This window comes from Heterocephalus glaber, unplaced genomic scaffold, assembly GCF_053883595.1.
Source record: "Heterocephalus glaber isolate CG9 unplaced genomic scaffold, H.glaber_assembly_v1.0 deba00001600, whole genome shotgun sequence".
In the NCBI taxonomy this organism is placed as follows: domain Eukaryota; kingdom Metazoa; phylum Chordata; class Mammalia; order Rodentia; family Bathyergidae; genus Heterocephalus; species Heterocephalus glaber.
In genome coordinates, this window is record NW_028258372.1 from 41444084 (window position 1) to 41470273 (window position 26190).

The following is a 26190-nucleotide window of genomic DNA, read 5'->3' on the forward strand; positions in this document are numbered from 1 at the left end:
CACACATGTTTTCTTTTCTACCCAAATGCAGTGGTCCTTGAGGGCAAGAGTCAGACTGGACAGGGCTCAAGCAGTGCAGGAGTCTGCCAGGCAAATGCCATGCCCCCGAGCTACCCCACGAGATGCAGGCTCCAATTACCAGGAGGGCCGGGTTAGCTGGCCCCAACTAACATGTGCTGGAAATGTGCCCCTGAGCTTCCTGTTCCAGAGGCCTCCCAGCATCCTCTGCTTGTCCTGTTTAGGCTCTGGCCTGACAAGGTTTGGGCAAGGAGGAAGTAAGCACCCCTAGGAGCTCGGGCAGGCGGAGGTTAATGTCTCTGTCTGTTCGTTTTACTTCCCCCATCACCCTCAACGCGTGCATGCATGCACACCGAAGCCTCCGGGCCAGGCCACCAGTCTGTTCAAACATGGGAGAAAACACACAGAAAGAACACGTGTAGAAACCAGACTGACAGCCCTGAGCGTGCACTGGAAGTACCAATACAAACCCACAATTTACATTTTGAAACTGTTTCTAGTTTTGTCCATTGAAAAGGTGCCCTCTCAATCACAATGCCCTCCATGCCTGAAATGGTATTCACAGTCTCCATTTCCAAGAGAAGCAAGCAAAGTCCCTTAGAAGAATTAGCTCACTTCGGCTTTACAAGACGATCCTCCACACTCACCCATGACAGGAAGCAAAGAGGCTGGCCAAGACCATGGAGGGAGGTGTCAAAAAGATTCCGAAATCAACATGAAGAAGCTCCCGCTGGCCAGAAATGGAGATAATTTGAAGGGTTTTTTTGTTTTTGTTTTTTGAGACAGGGTCTCGCTATGTAGCCCAGGCTGGCCTCGAACTTGTGGCGATCCTCCTGCCTTAGCCTCTCCAGTGCTGGAATTACAGGTGTGCACCACGATGCCTGGCAGATAATTTGAATTTGAATAATGGTAACAACTGCAAAGGACTGAGACACAACAAATATATATAAGTCCATGACTACATCATGACCCCAAAGGAGAAAAGTCATCATTAGGAAATCTAGGGAACTGATTTTTTAAGCTAGTGATGGAAAAAGTCAAGCACTTCTTAAAGAAATGACAGAGTATCATCACTTTACAACACTAGGAAATACAGGTTGATCATCCCTAACCCAAAAATCTGAAAGTTTTTGATCTGAATTTGTTGAGCACCAACATGATCCCATGAATAAAAAATTTCACACCATGAAACCTTTGTTTGATGCAAAAACTTATTTACAATATTGCATAAAGTTAATTGCAGGCTATATGTATAAGGTACACATAAAATGTGAATGAATTTTGTGCTTAAAATTGGGTCCTACCCTCTAGATACCTCATTATAGATATGCCAATATTCCAGATCCCAAATCAGAAACAGCTTTGGTCCCATGCATTTTGGATAAGGGAGAATCAATCTGTAATGAACATAAGTAAAGATATCATTGATTACCAACATCAAAAAATACAGAGCTGGAGAAAAATAAAATAAAATAAAGAGCTGGGCCGGGGATTTAGCTCAGTGGTTCCACCGCCTGCCTCGCAAGCACAAGGTCCCAAGTTCGATCCCCAGTACCAAAATAAATAAATGAATGAATAAATAAATAAATGAAGAGCTAGGGATGCAGTTCCGTGGTAGAACTCATGTTTAACATGCACAAGACCCTGCTGGGTTCGATCCCCAGCACCTCAAAAAACAAAGCAAAGCACATACCACCACCACTAACAAAACAGACATGAACCAGGCACAGAAATGGGCACCTGCAGTCTGAGGTACTCAGGAGGCTGAGACAGGAGGATGGCTTGAGCCCAGGAATTGGAGGCCAGAGCCAATGCCAGCCTGAGCAACACAGTGAAACTCCATTTCAGAAAAAAAGAAAAAGAAAGCAAAACATGCATTAAATCATTGAAAACAAACACCAGACAATACATGCATACTATTAAGTATTTTTGCAAAAACGAATGAAATCTGATTTGGTCCATGACTTTAGATACCAATTTACAGAAAACACAAGGACAATAAAAACAAAAACTATGACCATAGGAATGCAGATGGTCTACAGGATAAGTCACACAGTTTATTTAACAAATTTAAAGAAAAAAAAACCCAACTAAAATTGAGGCGGTATCTATGGATTATGAGAGATGTAAGAGATATCAACCTACTGCAATGTATAAAATTTACATTGGTCTCAATCTGGAAAAAAATACCAAAACAAACACACTACAAGAGTGGAAAATACAGTAACTGGATGATTGTTTATATTAAGGAATTATTTTTTAATGTGATAATGGAAATGTTGCCTTTTAAAAAGACTTTATCTTTTAGAGATAAATTCTGGAAAACTTCCTATTGAAATCTGATGCCTGAGCTTCGCTTTGAAGTTGTGAAGAAGTGTGGAGCCACTGGTGAACCCTACCAACCCGGGTGACCGGCATGCTGGAATTCAGTGTCCCAGTCTCTGCTTCTGTAGGTATTAAACATTATTAGCCAGGCATGGCAGCGCATGCCTGTGATCCCAGAACTCAGGAGGCTAAGGCAGGATGAGTGAGGCAAGTTTGAGTCCAGTCTGGGCAACTTAGTGAGACCTTGTCTCCAAAAAACAACAGGCTGGGGATTTTAGCCCAGTGGTTCTGCGGCTGCCTGCCTTGAAAGTGGAAGGTCCCAAGCTGGATCCCAAAAACCAACAAAAAACCATGATAAAAGAAAAAAAAAATCCCTAATTGGAAATATCCTAAGGACAAAGCTGACCACAAAGAAATCTTAAATTGTACTTAGCAATGTTGTTATTAGTTCGCAGCCAGATCAGTTATCACATCTCAACTGCTGCAGATTGCAGAGCAAAGCAGATAAACTGGGTGTGGTGGTGCAGACCTGGGATCCCAGTCAGGCAAGCTGAACAGCAGGATTGCAAATCTGAAGCCAGGCTGGGGATCTGAGCAAGAACTTGTCCCAGATAAATCAATGAATAAACCAGCTGGAGATGTAGCTCAGGCCAGAGTGCCCCTTGGTACTGCAGAGAGCCCGGTACCAAGACAAAACAAACCGAAACACTGAGGGTACAGTCTGCTAAATACAGGGTGTGTTTAATTCTGTGGAAAAAATGCTCACAAATGAATGGCATTAAAAAAAAAAAAAAAAGGTCAGGCCGGGGATTTAGCTCAGTGGTTCCACCACTTGCCTCGCAAACGCAAGGACCCGAGTTCGATCCCATGTACCAAAAAATAAATTAAAAAATAAAAAATAAAGTAGGGGTGGGCTGGGGATGTGGGTCAGTGGTGGAGCTCATGGGAGAGCAGGTGCAAGGTCCTGATTTTGACACCCGGCAGAGAGAGTGGTAGAGATGTGGGGGCTGATAGGAACTTAGAGAAACTTAGACACAGCAACTAAAGACAGTTTGTCTATCTCATTTGGGTCCTGAATGAAACTAACAGGAAAAAAAGACTGTTCTTTTGTCAACTGGGGAAAACTGTACAAGCACTGAAAAACTGATTGTTGCACATTTTGTTGGATACCCTTGTGTTATAACTTGTTTCTTAGAGACACACTTAAGCATTTATAGGTGACATAAAGTTGTTTGGCACTTGCTTTAAAAATGCCCAAAGAAGGCGGGGAGCAGGAAGCCGAGGGGGAGGAGGGAGGAAATAGGTGAACCGGAAAAAAAAAGGTAGCATGTTAACTAACTGTAAAACTGGGCTCAGGATAGCAATCTCACAACTGTGTATGTTTGAAATTTTTCATAAAAGTTAAATAACATGTAGAATAGTTTTAAAGAGTCAAATTATTATAGACAGCTAAGTTAGGTAGCAATGTTCTAGGCAGTCAGACAGGGCTAGGCCCTTGAGGAAGTCAGTGCAGGGGATGAGAACACATCACAACTGTGGCCAGAGGCGCATCTGGTAAAGGCCAGGGCACAAGATAAAGATGGCATGACCAGGCCTACATGGCTCCCCGAGGGGTAAGATAACTGGTATCACCTGGCCCAATAAAATCTAGACAGACAGACCTCAGTCACCTGGGTGGATGACCTGAAGACTCCTGATCCATCCCTTCCTAAAGAAGGCCCTTGTTCTTGCCATGCACACCTGCTACATGACCTGCTTCCCCATTGGATCAATATTACCTACGTGGGCAGACTTGTAATCTTTTTTTTTGGTACCAGGGATCAAACTCAGGACCTTGTGCTTGCAAGGCAGGCACGGTGCCACTGAGCTACATCTCCGGCCCTAGGCTTGTAATCTTATTGATCATAGTCTTGGCCCATGTTGTACCCACCTCGTGATTTTGTTCTATGAAACTTCCTTTGAGAAGTTGCTCATTCGTAACCCACTTTTGGGTCCCCTCCTCTCAGGAGCTCTCTCTCTCTCTCTCTCTCTCTCTCTCTCTCTCTCAATAAATATTTCCTACTCTTAACCTCCATTTGTTCCTTACCATCCTTTGATTCTGGGGGACATGTACTCAGCATACCTGACACCTAACAGGTTGGAGTTTGATTATTTCCCCTTTATCAAAATGAGCCCTGGCCAGCTGTTAACTATATTGAACTACTCTGGAATTGAAGTTCTGGGAAGGCTGGAGAAATCAGGGAGATGACAAGGCAGGGGAGACTCTAACCCTGACCTGCGTACGGAGGGTTGGGAAATGGGGAAGATGTGGGCCAGTGTACAGCGTGGGACCAAGACAGAGTGGTGGTGAAATCTTCACCAGACACCTGCAAGGCGTGTTCTCTATTCTGCTGTGGCTGGTGATGGGCGTTTGCTCCATCTTCTTCTGTGAGCCCTCTGAAAAAGAAAACATCCCTGCTCTTCTGCACTGGGAATTCTTCCTGTCTCCTCATCCCATTCCCAAAGAATTTCCCAGTCCACACAATCACCGAGGGTGCTGTGCTAGGGCTCCATCTGGTGGTAGGATCTGGGAACTGAGGTTACCAAAAGCTAAGGTCCCCAGGAATAGGGAGTTGAAGATGATTTGAGGGAGATCTGGTTTTTCCCCCTTAGAAAAGACAAACACATGCAATTAAACATATAAGAAGCCTTTAATTTCATCACCATAAACATTATACTCTGATTGCTCACGTACAGTATAAAATATTTACTCCGCTAAATAAATAAGACATAACATTATTGCAAACGGCACTTAAACCCTGAGCGAGAGCGCTAGGAGCTCCTCGGCTCGGCAGGGTGCTCCTGAGTCGGAGTGGGATTCCCGAGCACAGATCCGCCCAGCACAGATCCGCCCAGCACAGATCTGCCCGGGGCGGAGGCGGTCAGAGGCTCAAGCGACCTCAATATGCTTCTGGTCCTGCGATGTTCCCAGACGGGCTGAGGAGCCAGTGGCGAGAGCTGGGGTGGAGTGGACGGGCAGCATCTTCATCAGCCCAGCCCTACATGGGGCAGAGGGGAGCCAGGGGCATCGGGTTGGGGACGCCAACACTCGAAGTCCCCAGCTCTGGGTAAGGACATCTGGGCTCTCACCTCAGGTAAGCAGAGCTCCCAAGGTCCCAGGCTAGGCAGTTTGGGGGACCAGACCTGTCACCCCAAAAGAACAGGATTCTGCCAATGATCAGCTTTTTGGGGGACCTAGTTATTGAGGCTCTCATTCTACCCACCTCCTAGGCACCAACACAGAGGAGCCGGGAATGGATTTCTTTCCCTTCTGCTTTGCTAAATAAATAAGTTAAATACTTAAAGTCCTGTGTCCTCATGATGGCAACCCAGAGACCACCAGCCGTGTCCTAATAAAAGGTGGAGGCAGAGGAATCAGCAGAGAGACAGTGCTGTGGACCACATGGGCTCTTCCTGCAAGTAGGTTTCATACCTTCCATCCCGTGGCGGACAGTTTCAGCTAGAAACTCCCAAGAAAGAGCAACACCTGGAGGGCTGCAGGACAAGGGGCCTTGAAGGTGGGAGACCAGGTGGCTGAGTTTATTCAGCTGCCCAGACACTTTTCTGAGGCTATCTCAACTAGGTGCTGGCTCTAACCCTGAGCCTGGTGACCCACCTACGGAGTCCCGCATTCCAGGGCAAGGAGCTAATCACATGCTCGCCCTTAGGTCCCTGAAGAAGTCCAGAGCGAAAACCTGCCGGGAAGCTGCCGGCCAGCCCTGGAGACTGGGAAGAGGCCAGGGAAGCCTCAGACCACTATGGGTGAGGCTATGCACCACATTGCCACGGGGTGGCAGCAGAGAGCGACACCACTCTGGCAGCGGGGAGGCCGGGTAGGCCACCCGGCCTCCGGCTGGGGCCCCCTGAGGCAGGGCCTCCCTGTGTTGAGATCGCTCTACACTGAATATTTGGCCAAATCGCTCTTGTCAAATACTACTCGTGTAGCAAAGTAAATGGCCACTAGACCCAAGCCTGCAGCCGACACCATATAGGCAGTGACAGATTGGCTGAGCTGGACGATGGAGCCCATGAACAGCGACGGAGCCACCTGGGACAGCAGGAAGGCGCTGTCCAGGATGGCGAGGTCCAGGCAGATGCCCCGGCCCGGGACGGCCCTGGCGTCGCTCGGCTCGCCCATCACCACTCGCATGGAGACGTCACGGGCCGCGGCGCCGCAGAGCGCGGGAGGGCCGGGCAGCACGTTGCTGCCCGCGCCCACGAGGCCGTTGGCGAAGGGGGCTGCAGACACGGGCCCGGGCAGAAAGCTGGCCGCCAGGCTGTCCTCACTGCTGCCCCCTCCAGGGTCCCCTCGGTATTTGGGCAGGAACACCTGGGGGAGAGAAAGGGTGAGGACAGGGGTGCAGCCAGCCCCTGGGACCGGCCTGCCCACGTGCTTCCGGCTGGAGGAGCCCGGGCCTGGCTGAAGGAGGAGGAGGCGGTGGTCAGGAACGCGGGATAGCCTGCTGGGGCTGGGGCTGGGGCTGGGGCCAGTCCAGGCAGCCCCTCCTCCGGAGTGGGAGACCACGGCGGGACAGGGAGGGACAAATCAGAAACCGGAACTGCCAGATGCGGTGGCGCACACCTCTGAACCCAGCACTCCTTCTGGGAGGCTGGAGCATAAGAATCCCGTTTCGAGCCCACCCTGGGCTACGTAATGACTTAGTGAAACCTATCTCAAACTAAAAAATAAAAAAGGGCCGAGGGTGGAGCCCAGTGTGAAGGCTGGGGTTCCATCCCGTCGTGGGAGGAGTCATAGAACAGAGGACAAAATCCAAAGGAGGGTTCTTGGTGGCCCAAACCCTACCCGGCTCTCCCTGTCCTCGCCCCCGTGTGTCGGTCCTCCACGCGCCGTCAGAAATCCTCATCGACTGCCAGGGAGAGGCCCTGGCCCTCCAGAGTCCCAGGCTGGCTGCAGTTACTGCCCCAGTCTTGGGCCTAATGCTGTGGCCCCTCTCCCTTCCTCCCTGCAGTCTGCTTAGATCAGAGACCCCATCCGCTCGACCCGCCCCACAATGCCTGCCTCAGTGAGCAGGGCTCCTCCTGAAGGACAAGGCCAGGCCTTATGCACACTGTCCCCGGTGCCAGGCAGCGTCTAGCACAGAAGGCTTCTTGAGTCGGCTGCCTTAGCGAGGCGGGAGCCATGGCCGGGCGCCAGCTTGATACCAAGAAAGCCTCCAGCTCATCGCTCAGCTCAACAAGTGGCACAGGACAAGCGGGCGGCATGCAAGGCCAAGTCCACTGGCAGCCGCCATCGGAACGGGCCTCGCGGGCCTCTCCTCTCCGACTGCCGCCCCCAGAAGGTCCTGTCAGGCTGAAGCCTGGTGAGGCCCTGGGGACAGAAAAGGACCAGTCTCCACCTGTCCCCTGGCACGACTGCGTGCTGGGGCCTGGGCCCCAAGCTGCCACCCCAGAGCAGCAGGAGAGAAGCAGTGATGAAGGCACCCACCCGCAGGGGCCTCAGGGGCGAGGCTCCCTTACCCACACCTGAGCAGACCAGCCTGCCAGCTACGGGGTTCACGGCCGACCAACTCACATCCTGCCAGGGAAGGGACAGGTCTGCCCACTCTCGGGGAGCTCTGGGGGGTTCTACACGCAGCCCCTCACAGTGAGGTCAGTGGAGGGGACAACAGTGACCACGCTACCTGGGGCGGGAGGTTTCCCACAGAAGGGGATCCCTGCAGGAGTGGGCAGCCTGGGGCTGAGCAGGAAGGAGGCCCGATACACCACGCCCTGTGCCCAGACATGACACAATGTCAGGCTCAGTTATCTACCGAGGGGCAGGGCAAAGGAGGGAGGCAGGGAAAGAAGGAAGGGTTAGAAGAATGGGGGGCTTGGAGGAGGCCATCCCCATTCAGACCAAGAGGACAGGGGTGGTGACGTCAGCACTCCCTGCCCAGGACAGGAGTGGCCACACCATTCCCAGTGCCATCGCGGAAGCCGGGTGGCCCCAAGTCAGTCCACCCAGGCCCTCGCCTGCCTCGAGGCACACAGCCGGGCACAGCCACGGGTGCCTCTGGCGAAGGACTCTGAGCTTCCTGCCGTCACCCACCGAGCTTCGACATCCTAGCCAGGAGGTCACTCCAGACTAATCGGAAGGGCACTCTCCTTCCGCAGCCCAAGCCTCTGGCCCCCGACTAAGACGAGCTTCCCTGGAGCAGAGAAAGGCCCCTCTCCCCACTGGCCAGCAGCGGGCTCGAGCACGGCGTCTCATACCTGCTTCTCTCGGTGGTAGAGGGAGGCCAGAGTGTAGGGCAGGATCTGCAGGGCTGAGAAGGTGAACCCGGTGAGGGCGGCCGAGGCTGTCACCACGGCCACACTGCGGGACAGACACGTGGCACCGGCGGCCACGGGGAAGGCTACCACGCTGGCCAGGTAGATGGCCCTGGTGCCAAAGCGCTGCACCAGCCGGTCCATGCCGAGAGAGAAGAGCAGGGAGGTAGCGCACTGCAGGAAGAGCCCCAGGCTGCCCATCCGCACACCTGGGGGTGGGAGGTGGGTCAGGGTCCTGCCAGTGGCATTGGGAGCTGGGACTGCAGCCCGAGTGCCTGGCCCCAGCCCTGTCCACTCCACCTGCAGCGGTGGGAGCCGAGGGTCGTCTGGACCCTCAGCAGATGCCGAAGGGCAGGGAAAGCTGTTCTCAGGGGGTGTGAGCTTTGGGGACAGCAGGCTGGGAGGGAGCACAAAGACAGTGCAGGCTTCAAGATGGTTCTGGGGCTAGGGGTGCAGCCAGTAGGACAGCGCCTGCCAGGGAGGTGCAGGGCCCTGGTTTTGGCCCCCTGCACCACAAACAGAAACAAGGAAAGACAGAGCTCTAGAGCACTTCCGGAGGTTATCAGGAAAGTCAGCAGGGAGGCAGGGGCCAGCCTGAAGCTGGAGCCAGCCAGACCTGAAGTCCAGCTTAGACTCCTCCACTCCCTTTGGACCTGGAATGAGCTCAGCTTTTCCTTCTGTCAAAATGGGGCCATGAGTCTGACTGAACTCAGAGCAGCAGCCATCTGCAGATGGGGTCCCACTGACTCTCCTGATGGAGAAGTTGGGGCTCAGGCTAACCCAACCCTGGACTGTCCCCTGGTGGACCCTGTGTGGGCTGGAGGCCTTACCTTCGTCGTAGTGTCTCCGGGCCTCGGTGCCTGGCTCGGCTCTGGGCTCGCCCTGATACAGTCCCTCGCCCACGAAGTCCGTGTAAAACAGTGTGAAAGTCATGAGCGCCATCCAGCTACACAGCTCGGCCACAAAGAGCCTGCGCAGCGTGCGGGGCATGCGGCAACACAGCTGGTGCAGCCGAGGAGACAGGGCATCCAGGCTCCGGAAGGCCAGGCGGGCACGGCTTGGGCAGCAGTGTGGCCCTGAGGGCACCGACCGGCCTTCTGCCACCTCCGCGGGGCCCAGTACAGCCTCCTCCGCCACAAACAGCGTGGCCGCCAAGCAGGTCAGGAAGATGAGCGAGAGCAGCCCGAAGAGGCACTCCTCCCGGGAGCCCAGGTAGGGGCCCAGGGCGCTGGCGTCCCAGTCCACGGCGGGCAGGAGGTAGCCCAGGCAGCCGCCCAGGCTGACCATGAAGGCGTAGACCGAGAAGGCCTGGCGGCAGTGGTCTGGGTCCCGGAAGAGGTCAGAAAGCAGGGCCTCCAGCGGTGTGAAGCACACCTGGCCGCAGAAGTCCAGGAGCCCCACGCCCAGGATGAGCAGGGCCAGCTCCAGGGGCCGCGCGTCCGGGCAGAGCAGCCCTGCCAGCCAGCCTGCCCTCGGGATGAGGAAGAGGCTGAGCAGCACGCCCAGAGACAGCACCCAGATGAACGGCCTCCGGCGGCCGTAGCGTCCACGCCACTGGTCACTGGCCGAGCCCAGCAGTGGCACAGAGACCAGCCCCAGCACGGGCCCGATGCCTGCAGGAAGGGCACGTAGACAGCGTCAGGGCTGGGACAGAGAAGAGGTAGAGGCAAGGGGAGCTGCTCCCCGGGAAGGACGGAAACAGAGGCGGAGGCGGCCACGTCATGCTGGGGCGGCTCTGCACTAGAAGACCCGGGCACAGTCTCACCGGACTCTCTGGCTCTCAGTGTGACGGGGAAGTTGAGGCACAGAGCACCTGAGCAGTGACAGAAATGACACTCGTGCAGAGGGGAAGAGCTAGGCAGGACAGGAGGCAGGGTGTCCGGTCCAGCGGACTCCAGAGTGCATCCCAGCAGGGCCCCTCTTCCGGGGCTGGGAGGAGGCACACAGCGGCAGCCACTTGTCCCCTGGAGCTTTGCCCAAATTGCCTGCACACTGAGTCCACCCTGCCCTGTGCCAGGGGATGAGAGCCCTGGCAGGGAGACCCTGGTCAAGTGCCAGCTCTGCTAATCAGCAGCCACAAACCAGGGCTGACTACTCACCCAACTCCTCACAGGCCCATTTCCTACCCTGTAAGATGAATCACCCATGGGGGCATTGTGAGGGGTGAATGACAGACAAGGCAGACAGAGGGCAGGAGCAGTTTCTCCAGTGTCTCCAGTGCCGGGAGCCCGGCAGTACCCAGGGCTCAGAGGAACCCCGTATGATGTCCCTGAGCTCCTCTCTCCAGAGCACCCCGCAGCCCAGGGTCAGCCCTGGGCCAGCAGCCACTTCCCCTTTGGAGCTGCCTGCCTACATCCCGGGTGCACAGAACCAGGGCAGCCAGAGGCAGATGGAGAGACTCACCCAGCACCATAGTCATGAACCTCTCCTCCACGCCCACTTCCAGCAGCAGGGGCGGGACGTAGGTGATGCCGGCAGCCAGGCACACCTCCAGGCCGAAGGTCAGCAGGTTGACCAGCAGGAGCTGGGCCTTCCGATGCCGCAGCAGGCGGCTCCCCCACAGCCTCTGGCCCATGGCGGCCGGTCACAGGCGCGCACTCCACAGCTGCTTGCTCTCAGCCCTGCTCCAGATGCTGCTGCAGAGGCCTCTCCTTCTTGCTGCCACCAAAGGCCTAGGATTCAGCCAGGCACCCATCTCCCTGCACCAGCCCTTCTGTGGTGCAGGTCCGGTGTCTCAGCCCGTGCTAAACGCCCTTGGCCGCACAGCACCTCGGTGGGGACACATCTTGTCGCTGGGATCCTGAAAGGGCAGGACAATGACAGGCGCACGGAGCGTTAAGTCCTGGGGCCAGGTCTCCAGGACCTGCCCTGAATTTGCTCATTCACAGCCCAGTGATGTGGCCCAAGCCCCTCGGTGCCACCCCTGGCTGCCCAGTCAGGAAATGCAGGTTAATATTAGCTGAAGGCTGACATAATTAATGAGGTAAATATGACTTTTAAACCTCAGCACACCCCAGAACCAAACAGATGCCAGCTACTTTCTGCACTGGAATATCTCTGCAATTGCCCTCGCCTGTGAGTAGGGAAAGCCAAAATCTAACCGACTAAATCCCCTGTTGCGCAGGCCTGGCTATCCAGAGGCCTCTGCCCGGCCTGGCTCAGTTCCCCTTTGCTGCGAGTGACACTTCCGATTCCGACTCCCACCTCCTGCTCCTGAGCTGTTGTGCCACAACCCCCAGCCCAGGGCAGGGACAGAGGCGAAGGGAGGAAAACGCTGCACTCTGCCAGGCTGGGTTCAATCTGTCCCTGAAACCCTTGGTGACCTAGGTCTGAAGACCTCCCCTGAGAGCTTCTCCCCGAGCCCAGCATTCAGGGGGGAAGAGGGTTCCCCACAGGCCACTGCAACTCTCTCAGAGCAGTGGGGGAGTCCCAGGTCCGGGTCTCACAGGGGCTTCAAACTGCACCGCCCAGCCAATGACCCCGCCACGTCCTGGGCGGCCTTTCCGTTGCCCCACATCCCCACAGGCTTCCATTCTCGGCAGAGAGGTCCGCACAGGCAGCAAAGCCCACACTGCTGGGCCCAGCAGCGGCCTCCGGGTCTCGCTTCCTGACAGCGGCTCCCACTGCAGTGAGCTCTGCTGAGAGGCGACTACGAAAGGGAAACTCAGCCGGGTGTGATGGTGCACATCCGTCATCTCGGCGCTGTAGGAGGCTGAGGCAAGAGGACTGTAAATCCCAGCACGGCCTTCTTCGTAACTTAGCTGCCCAGTGAGACTGTCTCAAGATGAAAGTTAAAAAACAATTTTTTACAGCTGGGAATATACCTTAGTGTAAAGGTGCTGGGCCGAGTTCAATTGTCAGTACAAAAACACAGAAACAAAAATGAAAAACAAACCAGGGAAAATCAAGTCAACTATCAGAAGAGGTGGGGAAGGGTCGGCATGGTGGCCCAGGCCCGTAATCACTCAAGCACTTGGAGACGGAGGCAGAGGGATGGGGCTGGAGGCCAGCAGGGCTACACTGAGACCCCGCTTCAAGAACCCAAAACTAAAATAAAGTAGAGGAGAAGAGGAGGAGCGAAGGAGGAGGGGAGGAGGTAGAGGAAAAAGAGGAGGGACAGCGGAGGACAGAACTTCGCACCACTCAGAGCTGCGGAGCCTTCCTCTTCCTCCCCCTCATCCCAGGCATGCCGAACACCAGCTGGTCCTCTGCACGGACCACAGAGGCCAAGGGCTGGCTCTGGTGCCCCTCGACACCACCCCTCACTCATCCGAGGCCAACCGAAGCATCTCAAGCAGAGGCAGGCACCTGCACTTCTTTATCTTTCCAAGGAGCACTCAGCCCAGGGGCCCTGAGGATTACAAAGCAGCTGCAGGTGTTCCAGGGCCACCTTGTGCGGCTTGGCAGTCCCTAGACCAGCAGAGGGGACTTCTCCCCAAATCCCCACCCTTTGGAAAGGGGAGGGTCTCTGGGACCCACCGTCCCAAGAGGGAGGTTCCGGGACCAGACCTTAGTCTGAGCTGGCCTGCCCTGGGTTCAAGGTGACCTTTCCCCACTGCCACATCTCCCAGGGTCCCTGAGGGAAAGGAGAGACCCCAGGGTGGGGCTGCGCAGCCTGGAGGGAGGGGTTCTGGGGCAAAGGCATCCAGCCCACTCCACTCCCCACCCTCAGTGTGGGAGGCCGGACACTCACCTGCTGTGAGTACTCAAGGGACCAGGTCCTCCCTGGGCAAACAGAGACTTTGGCAGCCCAGCCTCACCCATGACCTGCCCTTGTTCTCCAAGTCCAGGCAACCTTGTTTAAAATTAATTGCAGCTCTCCAGCGTCCATCAGTCATGGCACCTGCCTTCCCCAGGCTCCTCAGTTCTCTCTAGCAGGAGCAAGACCTTCTAAGGCGGGGAGAGGAATTTCCCCATCCTCCCACAACCCCGGAACTGTGGAGCAGCCTCCCCGGTCCGGGAGGCCCTCAGCCAGGTAACTGGGGGCTGGGCCAAGGAAGTATTCATTGAAAGGAGTTAAGGAGTTGGGAAGGAAGCAGCCCGCTCGCTCGCTCGCCCGCCCACCGCCCCTCTGTTCTTAGGTTGTGGAGCCCGTACTCCCCCTCTTTTCCAGTCCACTCTGTCCTGGGGGTCCAAGCACTCTTGCCACCCCTACCTTTTAGCATTCCCAGCCCAGCCCAACCTGAGGAGTTCCCCGTCCTCCTAAGCCCCACTGTCTTATCCCCCATGCCTCAGTCTCCCCCACTGCCCATTCCAGGTGCCCAGGGTGGGGTTGGACTCCCATGATGCCAACTCCAGCCACCAGCCCTTCCCTCCAGGGCCTGGTCCCCAGACTCAGGGAGGCCCTGGAACAAGAAGTGGTTCGGTGCCACTTTCCCTGACTCGGCTGGTCCTAAGCCCCAAGGTGCACTTCTCATCCACGCTTGAGAGTGACAGATCCCAGTGGCCACTCCTCCATGCCAGATCTGGGGAGCTCCCCTCCTCTGACTTCTGGAGCAGAAGCAAGGGCCAGGGGACAGGGTCTAACTCTCCCTACTCAAATCCTCCTGCCCGGTGCCCCCGGAGCACTCTGTGTAGCTGGCAAACAGAAGCTCAATCAGGAGAGCCGCCTGAAGGCTCACCTGGAGAGGAGGGGCAGGAAGAGGAGGGAAGTGGAGGGGTGACCTCTAGGAAAGTTAAGGAGCAGAGCGGCAGCCTTCTAGGGGAGCAAGCCCCTCTCAAGTTCCAAACCGCTCCCCTCCTCTCCAGGCCCCTTGACGGCCCAACAGTGAGAAAGCAGAAGAAAACCAAGACCTCCGGGAGCTTTCCTGGGACTCCACCCTGCAACAGCCTTCCTCACCCCCTGGGCGGGCTGGGGCTCCATCACAAGGCTTGGGCACCAGGCCCAGCAGGTAAAAGGACCCGGGACACATCTGCCTGATGACCAAATGGACCAGAGCCACTGAGCAGGTGTGTAAGAGATGGGAGAAGACCTAAGGTGGCCTCCTACTGCAGGCAGCTAAGTTAGATGGAAATGAATATACAGTCAGAGAGGGGCTGGGCTGTCAAGGAAGAGAGCAGAAAAAATAAAGACATCAGAACTGTGGCTGGAGGTGCATCTGAAGAAGGCCAAGGCACAAGATAAAGATGCAGTGACCAGGCCTGTATGCCTCCCAACAGCAACTAGGAGTTGCACTATAATTGGTGTCATCTGGTCCAGTAAAGTCCAGATAGACATCAGTCGCCCAGCTGGGTGATCCGAGCATCTGGGCCATCCCTTCCCAAAAATGCCTTTGTTCTTTCCATGTACCCCTGCTATGAGACCCGCTTCTCTTTCAGATCAATATTAGCTAATCGGCTATACTTGTAATCTTACTGACTGATTACAGTGTGACCCACGTTGTACTCACCTCAGAATTTTACTCTATAATACACTGTTGGAGAAATGGCCTCAGTGGCAGCCACTTTCAGGCCCCTTCCTGTCTCTCAGCAGCTACCTCTCAATAAATCTTCCCTATTTTTTTTTTTTTTGGTACTGGGGATCGAACTCAGGTCCTTGCGCTTGTGCAGCAGGCGACGAAACCACTGAGCTAAATCCCCGGCCCAATCTTCCCTATTCTTAACCTCTGTTGTTCCTTAGAATTCATTCTTCAGTTCTGGAAGACACAAACTGAGTGTATGTGACATCTGGCAGGTTGCGAGCTATATTTCACCCCCACCCAGGAAAATTCCTAGCTCAACCTCAGCGGTGGCGGCTCTTTGGGCTGGAAGGTGGAGATGGCTCGGACACCCCCTCTTCAGACTGGACCCGGAGCAGGCAATTTGGGAAATGAAACTGAGCAACAGGAACAAACTTGGCCTGAACTTTGTGCAAAACTCAAAAGACAGTGGAGGAGGCGGAGAAAAGGCGACGGAGCCCATTCCCTGGTAGCTCCCTGAGGGAAGGGAGGGTCACGGGGACATATAAAGAGGCCTTTGAGGGCTTTCAAAGAGGCTCCTGCCACCCCGCGAGGCCAGGCCTGGCCAGGCGGCCACGGTGGGGCTGGGGGAGCAGATTCCCTGCTGACAGAAAGAGGCCATAGGGAGCGGCAGGGGCAGCCCCCGCCCCGGGCCAGTGTCAGGCTGCAATTCTATGGGCTCTTTATGCAGGCCTCACGCGCCCACACCCCACCCAGGCACTTCAAACGGATGAAGCCCCCGCCCTGACCCTCAGCTCGGGACCGGCATTCTCCCTCCACACTCACAAAGGCCTCGCTGCTTTCTCACAGGCTCGAGGAGTGTGCTCCTCCACCCTTCTCCCCCAGGTGGTCGACAGGCAAGGGGAGGCTGGCCTCTGGGAGCAGTGACTCAGCTGAAGAAAGGGGTGGGTTCACCCTGTCAGCTTCCCGAGCACCCCACCAAGGCTGCCCCACCCCGGCCAGCCGTGGATGGACCCCCTGCTCCCTCCTAAGCCAGGCTCTCAGACCCTCTGGGCTGGGGCATAGACCAGGACCTCTCAGGTGAGAGTTTGCCAACCAAATCCCCACTGCTCTTCCCTGGGCCTCAGTGCCAGGGACCACGCCCCACTTCCCCTTCAGGGTGGCTCAACAGGAGCCCTGGGTCACCCTAGAACAACCCGCCAGGGGGCCTGAACGCAGGCTCGGCTCCCCTCAGCTGGAAGCTGAAATTCCCCACCCTATGGAGCGCCTCTCCACTTGGCACCTGGCTGCTGGGAGGGGACAAAGCAGGAGACTCACGGGCTTGGGGCTCCCCACCCACTGGTCTTTGATTCTCGGGACCCAAATATTTCCAAAGCAGTGAGGTCTCTGCTTTAACCACTCCCACCTTAGCAAACTGCAACCATGACTCGCACACATGTCAGGCCCAACACCTCATGGGGCTCCCGTGGCTGGAGGACACCATCCCTTGCGACCTCTCCACCTCTGAGGCACTCCTGGGAAAGAACTAGGGGCCCAGCCTCAGCCCCCACCCTAAGACCTGCTCCCTAGCTCTGCCTCCTGCAGGCCTGGAGGCTGGGGATTTAAGCGTTCACCCCGCTGAGCGGCCTTTTCTTCCCTCTGCTTAGCAGCTTGTCAGAGAGAGTGAGGGGCTGCAGGCCGGGACACAAAGGGGGATTAGGGAGAAACCTCTCGGCCTGCACAGTAATCCATCAAACTCTCTGCCGGCTGCCAGCACCAGCCCCTTCCCACTCAATTCCCCTTCCAGCTGCTGCTGGCCCCCACTCCCTCTGGCTCCTGAGCCCTGTCACATCGGGCAGCAAAGAGGATCTCAGCCCTGGGGGGGCAGAGGGGCACACCACAAATACTGGGAAAAGGGCAACGGCCGCCTCCCCCCACTCACCCCCAATGTGTGAAAACCCAACAGGTGGCAGTGGCTTGGAGGAAAGTTGCTTTTGTTGCCCCGTGGAAGAGCCCCAGTCAGCTTCGGAAAGGAAACAAATGCTGGCCGAGCAGGGGAGGGCAGGGCAGGGCAGGGACTCAGCTGCAGGCACCGCCTCTCCCGCCCCGCCCCTCCAGTGACAGGGAGGGACGCGGCTGGCCTGACCCTCACCTTGGCCATGGTCCCGGCCAGTCTAAGCTGACGCAGACACCTCTCCAAGGTCACCTGGCCATCCTGCAGGACAGCCAACCCAGACACATTCCGTTCTGGGCACCTGGGCTCCCCAAGCAGACTTGGTTCGGTAAACAGCGGCCACCCCGGGTCACCAAGGGGAGCAGCAGGAGCCCTCCTCCACCCCAGCCTCGGCCTCTGAACCGGGCAGGTTCCACAGTCACCCAGGTCTGGGAGCTGGCCTGACTCAGTCTGCACACGGCTCTACCACTTACGGCTGCAAGCAGGACTTTGCTACTTGACCTCCCAAGCCCCAGTTTACTCCTCTACAATTAATAACAGCAGATGACAGCGACGTTTACTATGTGCGTGCTAGGCACTCTTCCAAGCGTTTTTTGGTTTTGTTTTTTTTTGGTACTGGGGATCGAACTCGGGTCCTTGCGCTTGCGAAGCAGGCGGTGAAACCACTGAGCTAAATCCCCAGTCCTCTTCCAAGTGTTTTAATCTTCCATTCACTGGATGTGGGTGTGATTTTCATAGCCAAGGAAACTTCAATTAATACCACTGACCTCGGGATGGGGGTGGAGCTCGGTGGTGGAGGCTTGCCCGGCATGCCCAAGGTCCTGGGTTCTATCCCCAGCACAAGAAAAACAAAACAAACCAACAAAGATTCCCCACCAACTTCACAGGCACAGTGTGTGAGACACAGGATGAGTGTGAAGGTTCCTGGGAGGGGGATCTCGCCTTTCCAAACATAGTGGTTGAGGAGCTAACTCTGACTTTCCTCTCTGCTTCTACTACCCCGGTGCCCCGGTGTCTGTGCACCACACAAGCTGCCAGTTCAGACCCAGGTTGCAGGAGAAACACCAAGGCCTCCCCAGGTGCTGGCCGCAACAGGTGAGGAGAGATCACTGCCACAGACCTGCCAGAGGGGTTAGGGGTGGGGTGGGGCAGGCCCTGCAGGTATGAAACAGGGTGGCTCCCACCCCCAGGGACAGTGATCCAGCGTGACTGCTCAGGAGATGGCTGGCACCTGTTAGGACCTCACTGCTTTCTAATAATCCACACAATGCACGCTGTCCCTCAAAGTAGACACTCAACATTTCTTCTTCACAAGGATGAAAATTTCTGTCCCAGGGAACTGAATTAGCATGCCCAAGGTTGCACAAATCAAAACAGAGTTTGGAACCATTTGAAAATTCTGGAAAGCACTTTGAACCAGGAGCCAGGAGAGTGCAGTCCTGCTTCAGCAACACCTAGAGCTGTGTGGCTTGGACGAGCCGTTTCACCTCTCTGGGACTCAGTTTCCACAGGTGTAAAATGAAAACCAGTCTAGATAACGTCTCAGGTTCTGTGGGTGGAGTGCTTTCCACAGACAGGGGCCCACTGAGAGCTCACTGCCAAGGCCTGGAGGCATTAGGAAGGGGCTTCCAGGTCTCCCACCAGTGAAGGGCAAGTGGAACCTGGGGGAGAAGGGCTCCCAGCCGCACCTACCCCACACAATGGAGTGCCAAGGGTTGCCTGAAACTGAGCCAGTGAGCAGGGTGTCTGGGGACAGAACTGCCCTCTTCCCTACTCCCACAGTTGGACTTTGCTCCTGGAAGAAATTAGTAACTAAATTCTTTCTCTCCTTGGGTCACAATAAATTCAGAGTATCAAAAACTCCTGTGTTCTGGGGCTGGGGGAAGAAGACTATGAAGAGGAAAGGGCAGCTGGGCTCAGACTCCAGGGGCTGGGAGCTCTCTCCACCCCCTTCCTCCTCCTCCTCCTCCTCCTCCTCCTCCTCCTCCTCCTCCTCCTCCTCCTCCTCCTCCACCCCTGCTCAGTGAAACCTGAGCACACTCCTCCTGGTGAACTTGACCCTTGGCAGTCACCAGGCTGGACCAGGCAGCTCTCCCTGCCCATGCACAGCCAGTCCCAGCCCTCTCCCTCTCGGGAGGTAAGGTACACAGGAAAGGTGTCAACGGCCTACATGTGTGGGGCAAACCGCAGCCCAGCAATGCCCAGGGCGGAGGGCCAGACTGGGGGCCTGCCAGGGCTGCGGACATGATGACCTCGGGAGTTATCAGCCCTGACATCCTCAAGAGTGTGGCCAGCCTCATCTCTAATCTAAGCAGTCAGTTCTTTGGAAGTGTCACTCAATCAAACGGTCACTTCCTGGGGACCAAGGATAGAGTAGACCCTGCAAAGACTGCTAAGGAGCCTGACCGGGCCCACCCTTGGAAGAAGCAACCTCAGTATGCAACCAGCCTTGCTGAAAGGAATACCCAGGAGCACTTAAAGCCACCCACCTGCTCTTACTGAGCCCCAATTTCATTCAAGCCTACTATGAAGATGCTGGTGATACAGAAATAACTGGTCACAGCTCCCATTAGCAGAAGAGAGGAAATGCAATCAGTGTGCCAGGAGGTGACGAAGGTGCTCAGACACACATCCAGAGTGGGGGCTCAAGGTGGGGACATGGTCAGGGCTTCCTGGATCCTGAGAGATATGCAGGTAAGCAGCACGCAGAAAGGGCTGATGTCTATAAAACTAGCCCTGGAGGCTAGGATTTCCAAATTCATCTACCCCTCCTAATAGCCCCTCCCCAGACAGGTGTGCTGGATGACTATGGGATCCAAAACCATGGGTCTGGGTTCTAATCTCAGATTTGGCCCAGCTGTTGTGTCCTAGATGAATCCCCATGCCTTCCTGAACCCAGGTGGGAGGTTCATCCACTGGGCTGGATTTTGCTTCCTAAGTGGTCACCTGCCCTGGTTACTTCCTGTCCTGAATGGCCTCTGCCTTGCACCTGAGTCCAGCTCAAGTCCTGCACCTCTTCTAGGGCTTCGTGGGACCCAAGCAGTCAAGTACACATCTCTTTCTCCTCCAAATCTCTCCTGCATGAGCCAGGCACCCCCAGGGCTGGATATTGCACAGCGTCTTCCGGGCTCTGGTTTGTAGTCCATCCTGACCACCTTCTCCCTAACTAAAGCCCTTTGGCTCCTGGAAAGGAGGACACACAGGCTTGCCCAGGCCTGAAGGAGGTGGGCTGCTCAACAGCAGACCTATGGGTGGAGCTGAACTGGCCACTGAGGCCAGGCACAGACAAGGCCACACTCGAGGTCCCGGGTCCCCAGCTCTCTCCAGCAACAGAAGCCAGAGTGGGAGTCTACATTGCCACATCCCCAGGGATGGCCCAGGGGCTCCTAGCTTGGACACTATTTGCCAGCTCAGAGTACACTTGTGATCAGAGAACTTGGGGGGCTGAGGGCTGACAGGATACACACTGGGGAGGGAGGACAGCTGCTGTGGGCAGCTGCTCCCCCAGGGCACCCCCTTTGGCCAGACGATCTGTCTGGCCTGATCTAGTGACAGGGGACTGAAACCAAGAAATGGCCTGCAACCCCCTTCCGGTTGGCTTGTCCCAGACCCCCAGAGAAGGTGACCTCTGGAAGTAACAAAGAAGGAAAGGGGAGCAAACACCCGAAGTGCCTGTCCGTGCAGGCACTTTGCTAAATATGCATACCCCATCTGCTCCACATCATAACCTTTCCAGGTGAGTAGTGTGTCCATTTCACAAAGAACCCAAAGCCAACAACGGGGCAGCCCTATCTCAAATCCAGAAGCCCCATAGTCATTCAGAGCCAGTGGCAAACTGTGGACTTCTCCCATGGGAGAGAAACACAGATTGCATAGTAGAAAACGGGATTAAACAGGAAGTTCTGGCCAGGGATCAGGACCATCCCGTGATGGCTCTGTCACCAGTCCCTGCCCCCAAGCAGGGACACTTAATACACTGGACAAAGCTCAACACTCCAGCTCTGTTGCTGGGAGTCAAGCGGCATCAGCATTTGAGACACCAGGCCTGGTACCAAGAGATCTAGTCTTCACCCTTGCTGTCCAACCACCAGGCCACTGACTGGCCAAAGAAAGGGAGGCAGGGTTTTTCTTCTGGACCCTAAGGGCAGCACAGAAGATCCCAAGGGCTGGAGAGGAAGGACAAGCGGAAGGATGGAGCCAAGTTTCCACTTCAAGACACCCTCCCTAGATAGTTTCCCTAAAAATGACTCCGAGTAACCGTTCCACGTAGAAGGCTCTTCACCTTTCAGGTATACATTCACCTCCATCACCCCTCCCTGTCCTCCTCCAACCTGCAGCAGCCACTCTTGGGAGGTGAGCAGAGAAGCAGGTTCCAGACTAATTACAAAACAAAACAGGTTCTGTGGTATTGACAGGGACAGGGGAGAGAATCAGATGTCCAGTCCTGGGGTGTTCTTCAACCGGACCATAGCTCCACTGAGGATGTTACTCACAGCTTACATGTGGTTATATGTGGTGTAAGCCTTCTTGAAGGAACTGGTTTCTAAGTTAAACCACAATGACTGCCTCCCTTGTCACCAAACAGCAGCAGCTGACATTTATCAAGCTCTTTTTACAAGCAGCTGCTCAGTCGTTTACCTACATCAGCTTATTTAATCCTCGAAATACTGGGAGGTAGGTACTATTTCCCTCATTTTACAGAAAAAAAAGTTGTAACACAGAGGCCAAAGAACTTCCACAAGAGGAAACAGGGTTTCAAGAAGTCTAGAACAGACTTTTTTTTTTTAAGAGCAGGGCCCCAGAAGGCTGGGTGCTCCTTTGCATTCAATCACAGCTGAGAGATATCATACAGTCAGCGATGCAAGGCACGGTGGTGCACGCCTGTGACCCTAGCACTCCGGAGGCTGCAACCAGGGACCACTTCAAGGTTGAGGCCCATCTGGGCTACACAGTAAGTTCCAGGCCAGCCTTAACTACATACTCTGTCTCAAAAAACAAAAACAAACAAAAAATAACACAGTTAATGCTAGCTAACTTTTATTGAGCATGTACTACATTTCAGGCATACAGTTAAGTGTTCTACATGAATTATTTACTAAAGCTATAATTTTACTTTATTATAGTTATATGTTTACAAATATTATTTATATTGCGGCTTGGAAGAGGCTGAGCAACTTGCCAAGCTAGTGGATCAGTCAAAATAAAACCCATCTTTCTGACAGCCTGCATTTCCATCCCCAATGTGTTATCAGGTCCTAACGGTCCAGATCAGAGTGCTTAGTCAACCTCACTCCCCTAATGCTCTGACCAGCCCTCGCTGCCTTTCTGCTTTTTCTGTCCAGACTCTGCCCAAGCTGAGAGCTCCCCCGGGACCTGCACACCACCCCTCCACCACCCAGTGGCCGGACAGGGCCGGCATGGACCACACAGGCTCACTGACCACACGGTTAGCCGCAGAGCCAGGAAGGGCAGGGGAATTCACTCCAGGAGTGCATAGGAAATCTGCCCCGGCACACACACTCTAGACCGGGGCCTGTGTCTCCACAGCTGTACATTCATCCACAGCTGTATTTTTATCTTCAGACTCATCCGGCTGACTCAAGCTCCATTTTCTAGGCACTTTTAGAACAGAGTCCTGGCTCCAGGACAGGCATGGAGGAGGAGATAGGAAAGGAATGAGAGGATGAATTGTTCCAACAGAAGGACCTATGACCTCAAATTGAGTCCCCTAGGACAGAGGTGGCGAACCTATGGCACGCGTGCCACAGCGGGCCGTCTGTATGCTCGACAGCTCTAAAAGGTTCGCCACCGATGCCCTAGAAGGTGGTGCTCCCGGGGTTTTCTCACACTCCCTGCCGGCCTGTAGTTCCTAGGCCTGCACCCTCCACCTCCACATTCCAGCCTGTGTCCACATCAAGGCTGCTGGCGCTCTGAAAGATCTGCCCAGAACTTCAGGAAAGCGAAGCAGAGCCTCAGGGCTTCCCCACCCTGACCTCAGCTCCCAGGACGCCAGGAAGGGCCACTCTGGACCCGGGCTGCTGGCAACGCCCAGCTAGACTCCAGGCAGCAAAGCTGGGCTCCACCGAGACTGGCCTGGCAAGTCCGCCCCGGGCGTCCCCCACGCCAAACCCCTCCACACCCCACTCTGGCCCCGGAGCAAAGAGGAAGCACCAGGGAAGGCCCCTGGCCAGGTAGTAAGGCCGAGTAGGTCAAGAAAGTGTGTCAGGAAGATGGAGACAGATTCGGGCTGACAGAGACGAGGAAGGGGCGGCACCTGCGGGCTCCTGGGGGCTGGAAGCCACGGGGCGCCGGGTCATCGCCTCACGCCTGCCGGCCGTCGGAGAGCCCGAGCTCGGGACGGGGGTGGGGGTGGGGGCCCTCTGCGGCGCGCTGCCCCCTGCCCTACCGGGCAGGGGCTGGGAAGGGCCCAGGAGCACGTCCCCAGCGCCGGCTCTGTCGAAGTCTCGCCCCAAGACTGCGTCCCCTTCTTTCCCCACGAAAGCTGGCGGGGCCCCTGCCCGGCTCCCCGAAGACCCGACCGTGCGCGCCGCGGTGACTCATCCTGCCCCTTTCCGGGAAGAAAATATATGCAACTTTCCAAAGAAAACTCCGATGCGGGAGCCTCCTCTGGAGCGCGCGGCCGGGCTCCGGGAGGGCCGCTCCCGCCCACCGCCGCCCGGCCCGGGACCCCCGCGCCCCACGGAAGAAAGCGCAGCCCGGCGGGAACCCGAGCCGGCACCCGGCACTCAGCCCCCGCCTGGCGGAGCGGGGACCGCGCCTGGGGCGCCCTCCGCCTCGCGCGCCGCTCCGGGACCCTACGACGCGGCCCGTCCCGCAGGGCGCCAGGCACGCGCCCCCCTCCCCGCACCGAGTCGAGCCCGGGCCCCGGGAGGGCAGGCGCGGACTCCTACCTGGCCGAGGCGCGCGCAGCTGTCACCCCGGCCGGCGCGGGCGAGCTCGTCCCCGCGGTCCCCCACGCGCGCCGGCCAGCGGCTTTTAAATCTCCAGGTTACTCGGGGCGGTGGGGGGGGGAGCATGCGCGCTGGGCCGCCGGGAGGGGGCGGGGCGAGGCAGACGGATGGGGGGGTTGCGCGCGCGAGCTAGCGGGTGGAGGGGTGGGGCTGGTACCCGAGGGAAGAAAGCGGGAGGTCGCGGAGCTGCCTTTGTAGCCGGGGCCGTGACGCCCAGCCCCCCCTGCGTGGCTCTCAGGCCGCCCTATCATTACCTGGGGCCGTGCTCCGCCCGCTCCCACTGCCACCTAAACATTTAGGTAGAAGCTCGGCCTCCCTCCGCGCCTCCCCGCCCTCCCGCGCTCGGCTGCCTTCCGAGACCCCTGCCCGCCCGCCAGCCCTGGGCAGCTCCTCCAGGTTCAGCCGCGCCCTCCCTTGCAGGGCGGTCCGTGAAGAGCAGGGGCGCGTCACATTCTTCCCGTTTGGGTACTTGCCCTACTGCTTGCTCTTCTTCGACCCAGAGCTAACTCAGGCCCTCTTTCTACACTTTGAAGCCAAATTCGAATTTTTTTTTCTCCTTAAGGATGTGTATGGGGAAGAATGGCTGATGCGTTGCCAAAAAGTGTTCCCTGCCTCAGCCGTTGACCCAGGTGCCAACAGTTACCTGTTTACAGGATGTCTTTGGCCAGAGGACACGGTTGGAGTGGTGGGGAGGGGTCACTTTGTCTTCTTCTCCCGTGGATTTTTATTAGGGTGCAGAAAGACCCGACTGAAGCAGATTGCTGACTCGAATCGCAGTGTACGTCCTGTCTGCTGGGGCAGAGCCTGTCCTATACAGGCAGCCCAGCAGCGTCAGGGAAATGTTACCTTGCCTCTGCTCCGTAAGTAGGAGGCCTATGGTGGTTTTACTTGCCCCTGTGTGAACATGTACAGACGTTTTGTCTTATTCCCTAAACAATACAGTATAACAACTATTTACACAGCATTTACATCACATTGGGTATTATAAGTAATCTAGGATGATTTCAAGTCTTCGGGTGTAGATTGATATGCAAACACTACACCATGTTAAATAAGGGACTGGAATTTGTGGATTTGGATATGGGTGGTCGGTCCTGGCTCCAGTCTGCACTGCACCATCCCGGAAGATGCCTCCAAGAGGACTTAGTTGTCCTTAGGTCGGGACTGAGCATCGGGGCAATGGGTTCCAGTGCTGACCTTGTGTCGCCGCCTGTATGACACAAGCTAAGTCCTTTCCATTTTCTGGGCCTCCCTGAGAACAGGCAGTTGGCCACATGATCCCCCGACAAGCGCCTACGGCCAGCTGGGAGGCAGAGGGAAACAGAGCAGAAAGAGCAGGGAAGGGGAGAGGAGACAGGCCCTGATGGTGTGGGAAAGAGAGAGTGGGTGCAGGGGAAGGCAGAGAAGAGAAGAAAGGCATCCACTTTCTGAGTCACTAAACAAGCTGAACTTGAAAACTGGCTCGGCATGGCCGGCCTGGGAGGACGGACCTCCAGCTGGGGAACCTGGCGTCCCAGTCTTTGGCCAGCAGAGCCACCAGGTGGAGTCCCGAGCCAGTACCCCCTCTGCCTCAGGAACAAGGGCAGGAGTCAGGGGGAATTCCAGGTCAGCTGGAAAATTACAGAGCCCAGAGAGTGGACGTTGGTATTTTCCAGGCTTGGGAAGGAGCACTGGGAGCTGGAGACAGCTGTCCCCCCTCCGGGGACTGGGTGTCTTCCTCTTCCTCCCCTGGACCCCACTTCTTGCCAGGGTCTATGTGCCTCATGACCCGGAAGAGGAAGCAGGCCCCAGAGCGCATGTCATGAGATCCCCACCCCGCCCAGTGGCCTGGCACTTGGGCAGCTGCCCGGTCACCGTCCTCAGCGAAGATGACCTCCCTGCCAAGCCAGGTGGATCCACTTGGTGCTATGGGATCCTCTGCCCTGAAACTCCCTCATAATACTAGTAGATAATCAATAATAATCATTAGCCATTACTGATTGTGTCCTGCACTGTTTCTAAGTGCTTCTTGAGTATTACTGTAGTTCACTCAGTACTTAGGACAACCCGAGAGATGGTACTATTTTCAGATAGAGAACTGGAGGCAATCGCCCCAAATCCCAACCACACAAACACTCCAGAAACTCGGCAGAGGGAGCAGACCCTCGTCTGACCTCGCCAGTGACTTCAGGGTCACAACACCCTTACTACTCCCCGAGATGCTGTGTCCTTCGGGACAAATAACTTCTCCGAGTTT

General features: G+C 56.1%; 1 protein-coding gene across 4 annotated transcripts; it reads right to left on the reverse strand.

Moving 5' to 3' along the window:
- Positions 1 to 5014: 5014 nt before the first annotated feature.
- Slc45a3 (solute carrier family 45 member 3) lies at positions 5015 to 23999 on the reverse strand. 4 transcript variants are annotated; one of them, XM_021242344.2, is made up of 5 exons: positions 23895 to 23999; positions 11056 to 11452; positions 9483 to 10265; positions 8596 to 8648; positions 5015 to 6712 (listed from the first exon to the last, which is right to left on the reverse strand). In XM_021242344.2, the coding sequence occupies exons 2-5, from the start codon at positions 11225 to 11227 to the stop codon at positions 6278 to 6280; spliced, it is 1443 nt and encodes a 480-aa protein (XP_021098003.2). In that variant the 5' UTR covers positions 11228 to 11452; positions 23895 to 23999; the 3' UTR covers positions 5015 to 6277. The 4 variants fall into 4 exon arrangements, with proteins under 4 accessions (XP_021098003.2, XP_004862146.2, XP_004862147.2 ...); XM_004862089.3 differs by having other exon boundaries at positions 8596 to 8861; XM_004862090.4 differs by lacking the exon at positions 23895 to 23999 and adding an exon at positions 16972 to 18935 and having other exon boundaries at positions 8596 to 8861.
- Positions 24000 to 26190: the final 2191 nt, after the last annotated feature.

Coding starts and splice junctions, on each gene's coding strand:
- Slc45a3 (XM_004862089.3), bottom strand. CDS start 11,227: ATGGGCCAGAGGCTGTGGGGGAGCCGCCTGCTGCGGCATCGGAAGGCC. Junction 10,266..11,055: donor GTTCATGACTATGGTGCTGG/GTGAGTCTCTCC, acceptor CCCTTCCTGCAG/GCATCGGGCCCGTGCTGGGG. Junction 6,713..8,595: donor TCTACCACCGAGAGAAGCAG/GTATGAGACGCC, acceptor TCTCTCCCCCAG/GTGTTCCTGCCCAAATACCG.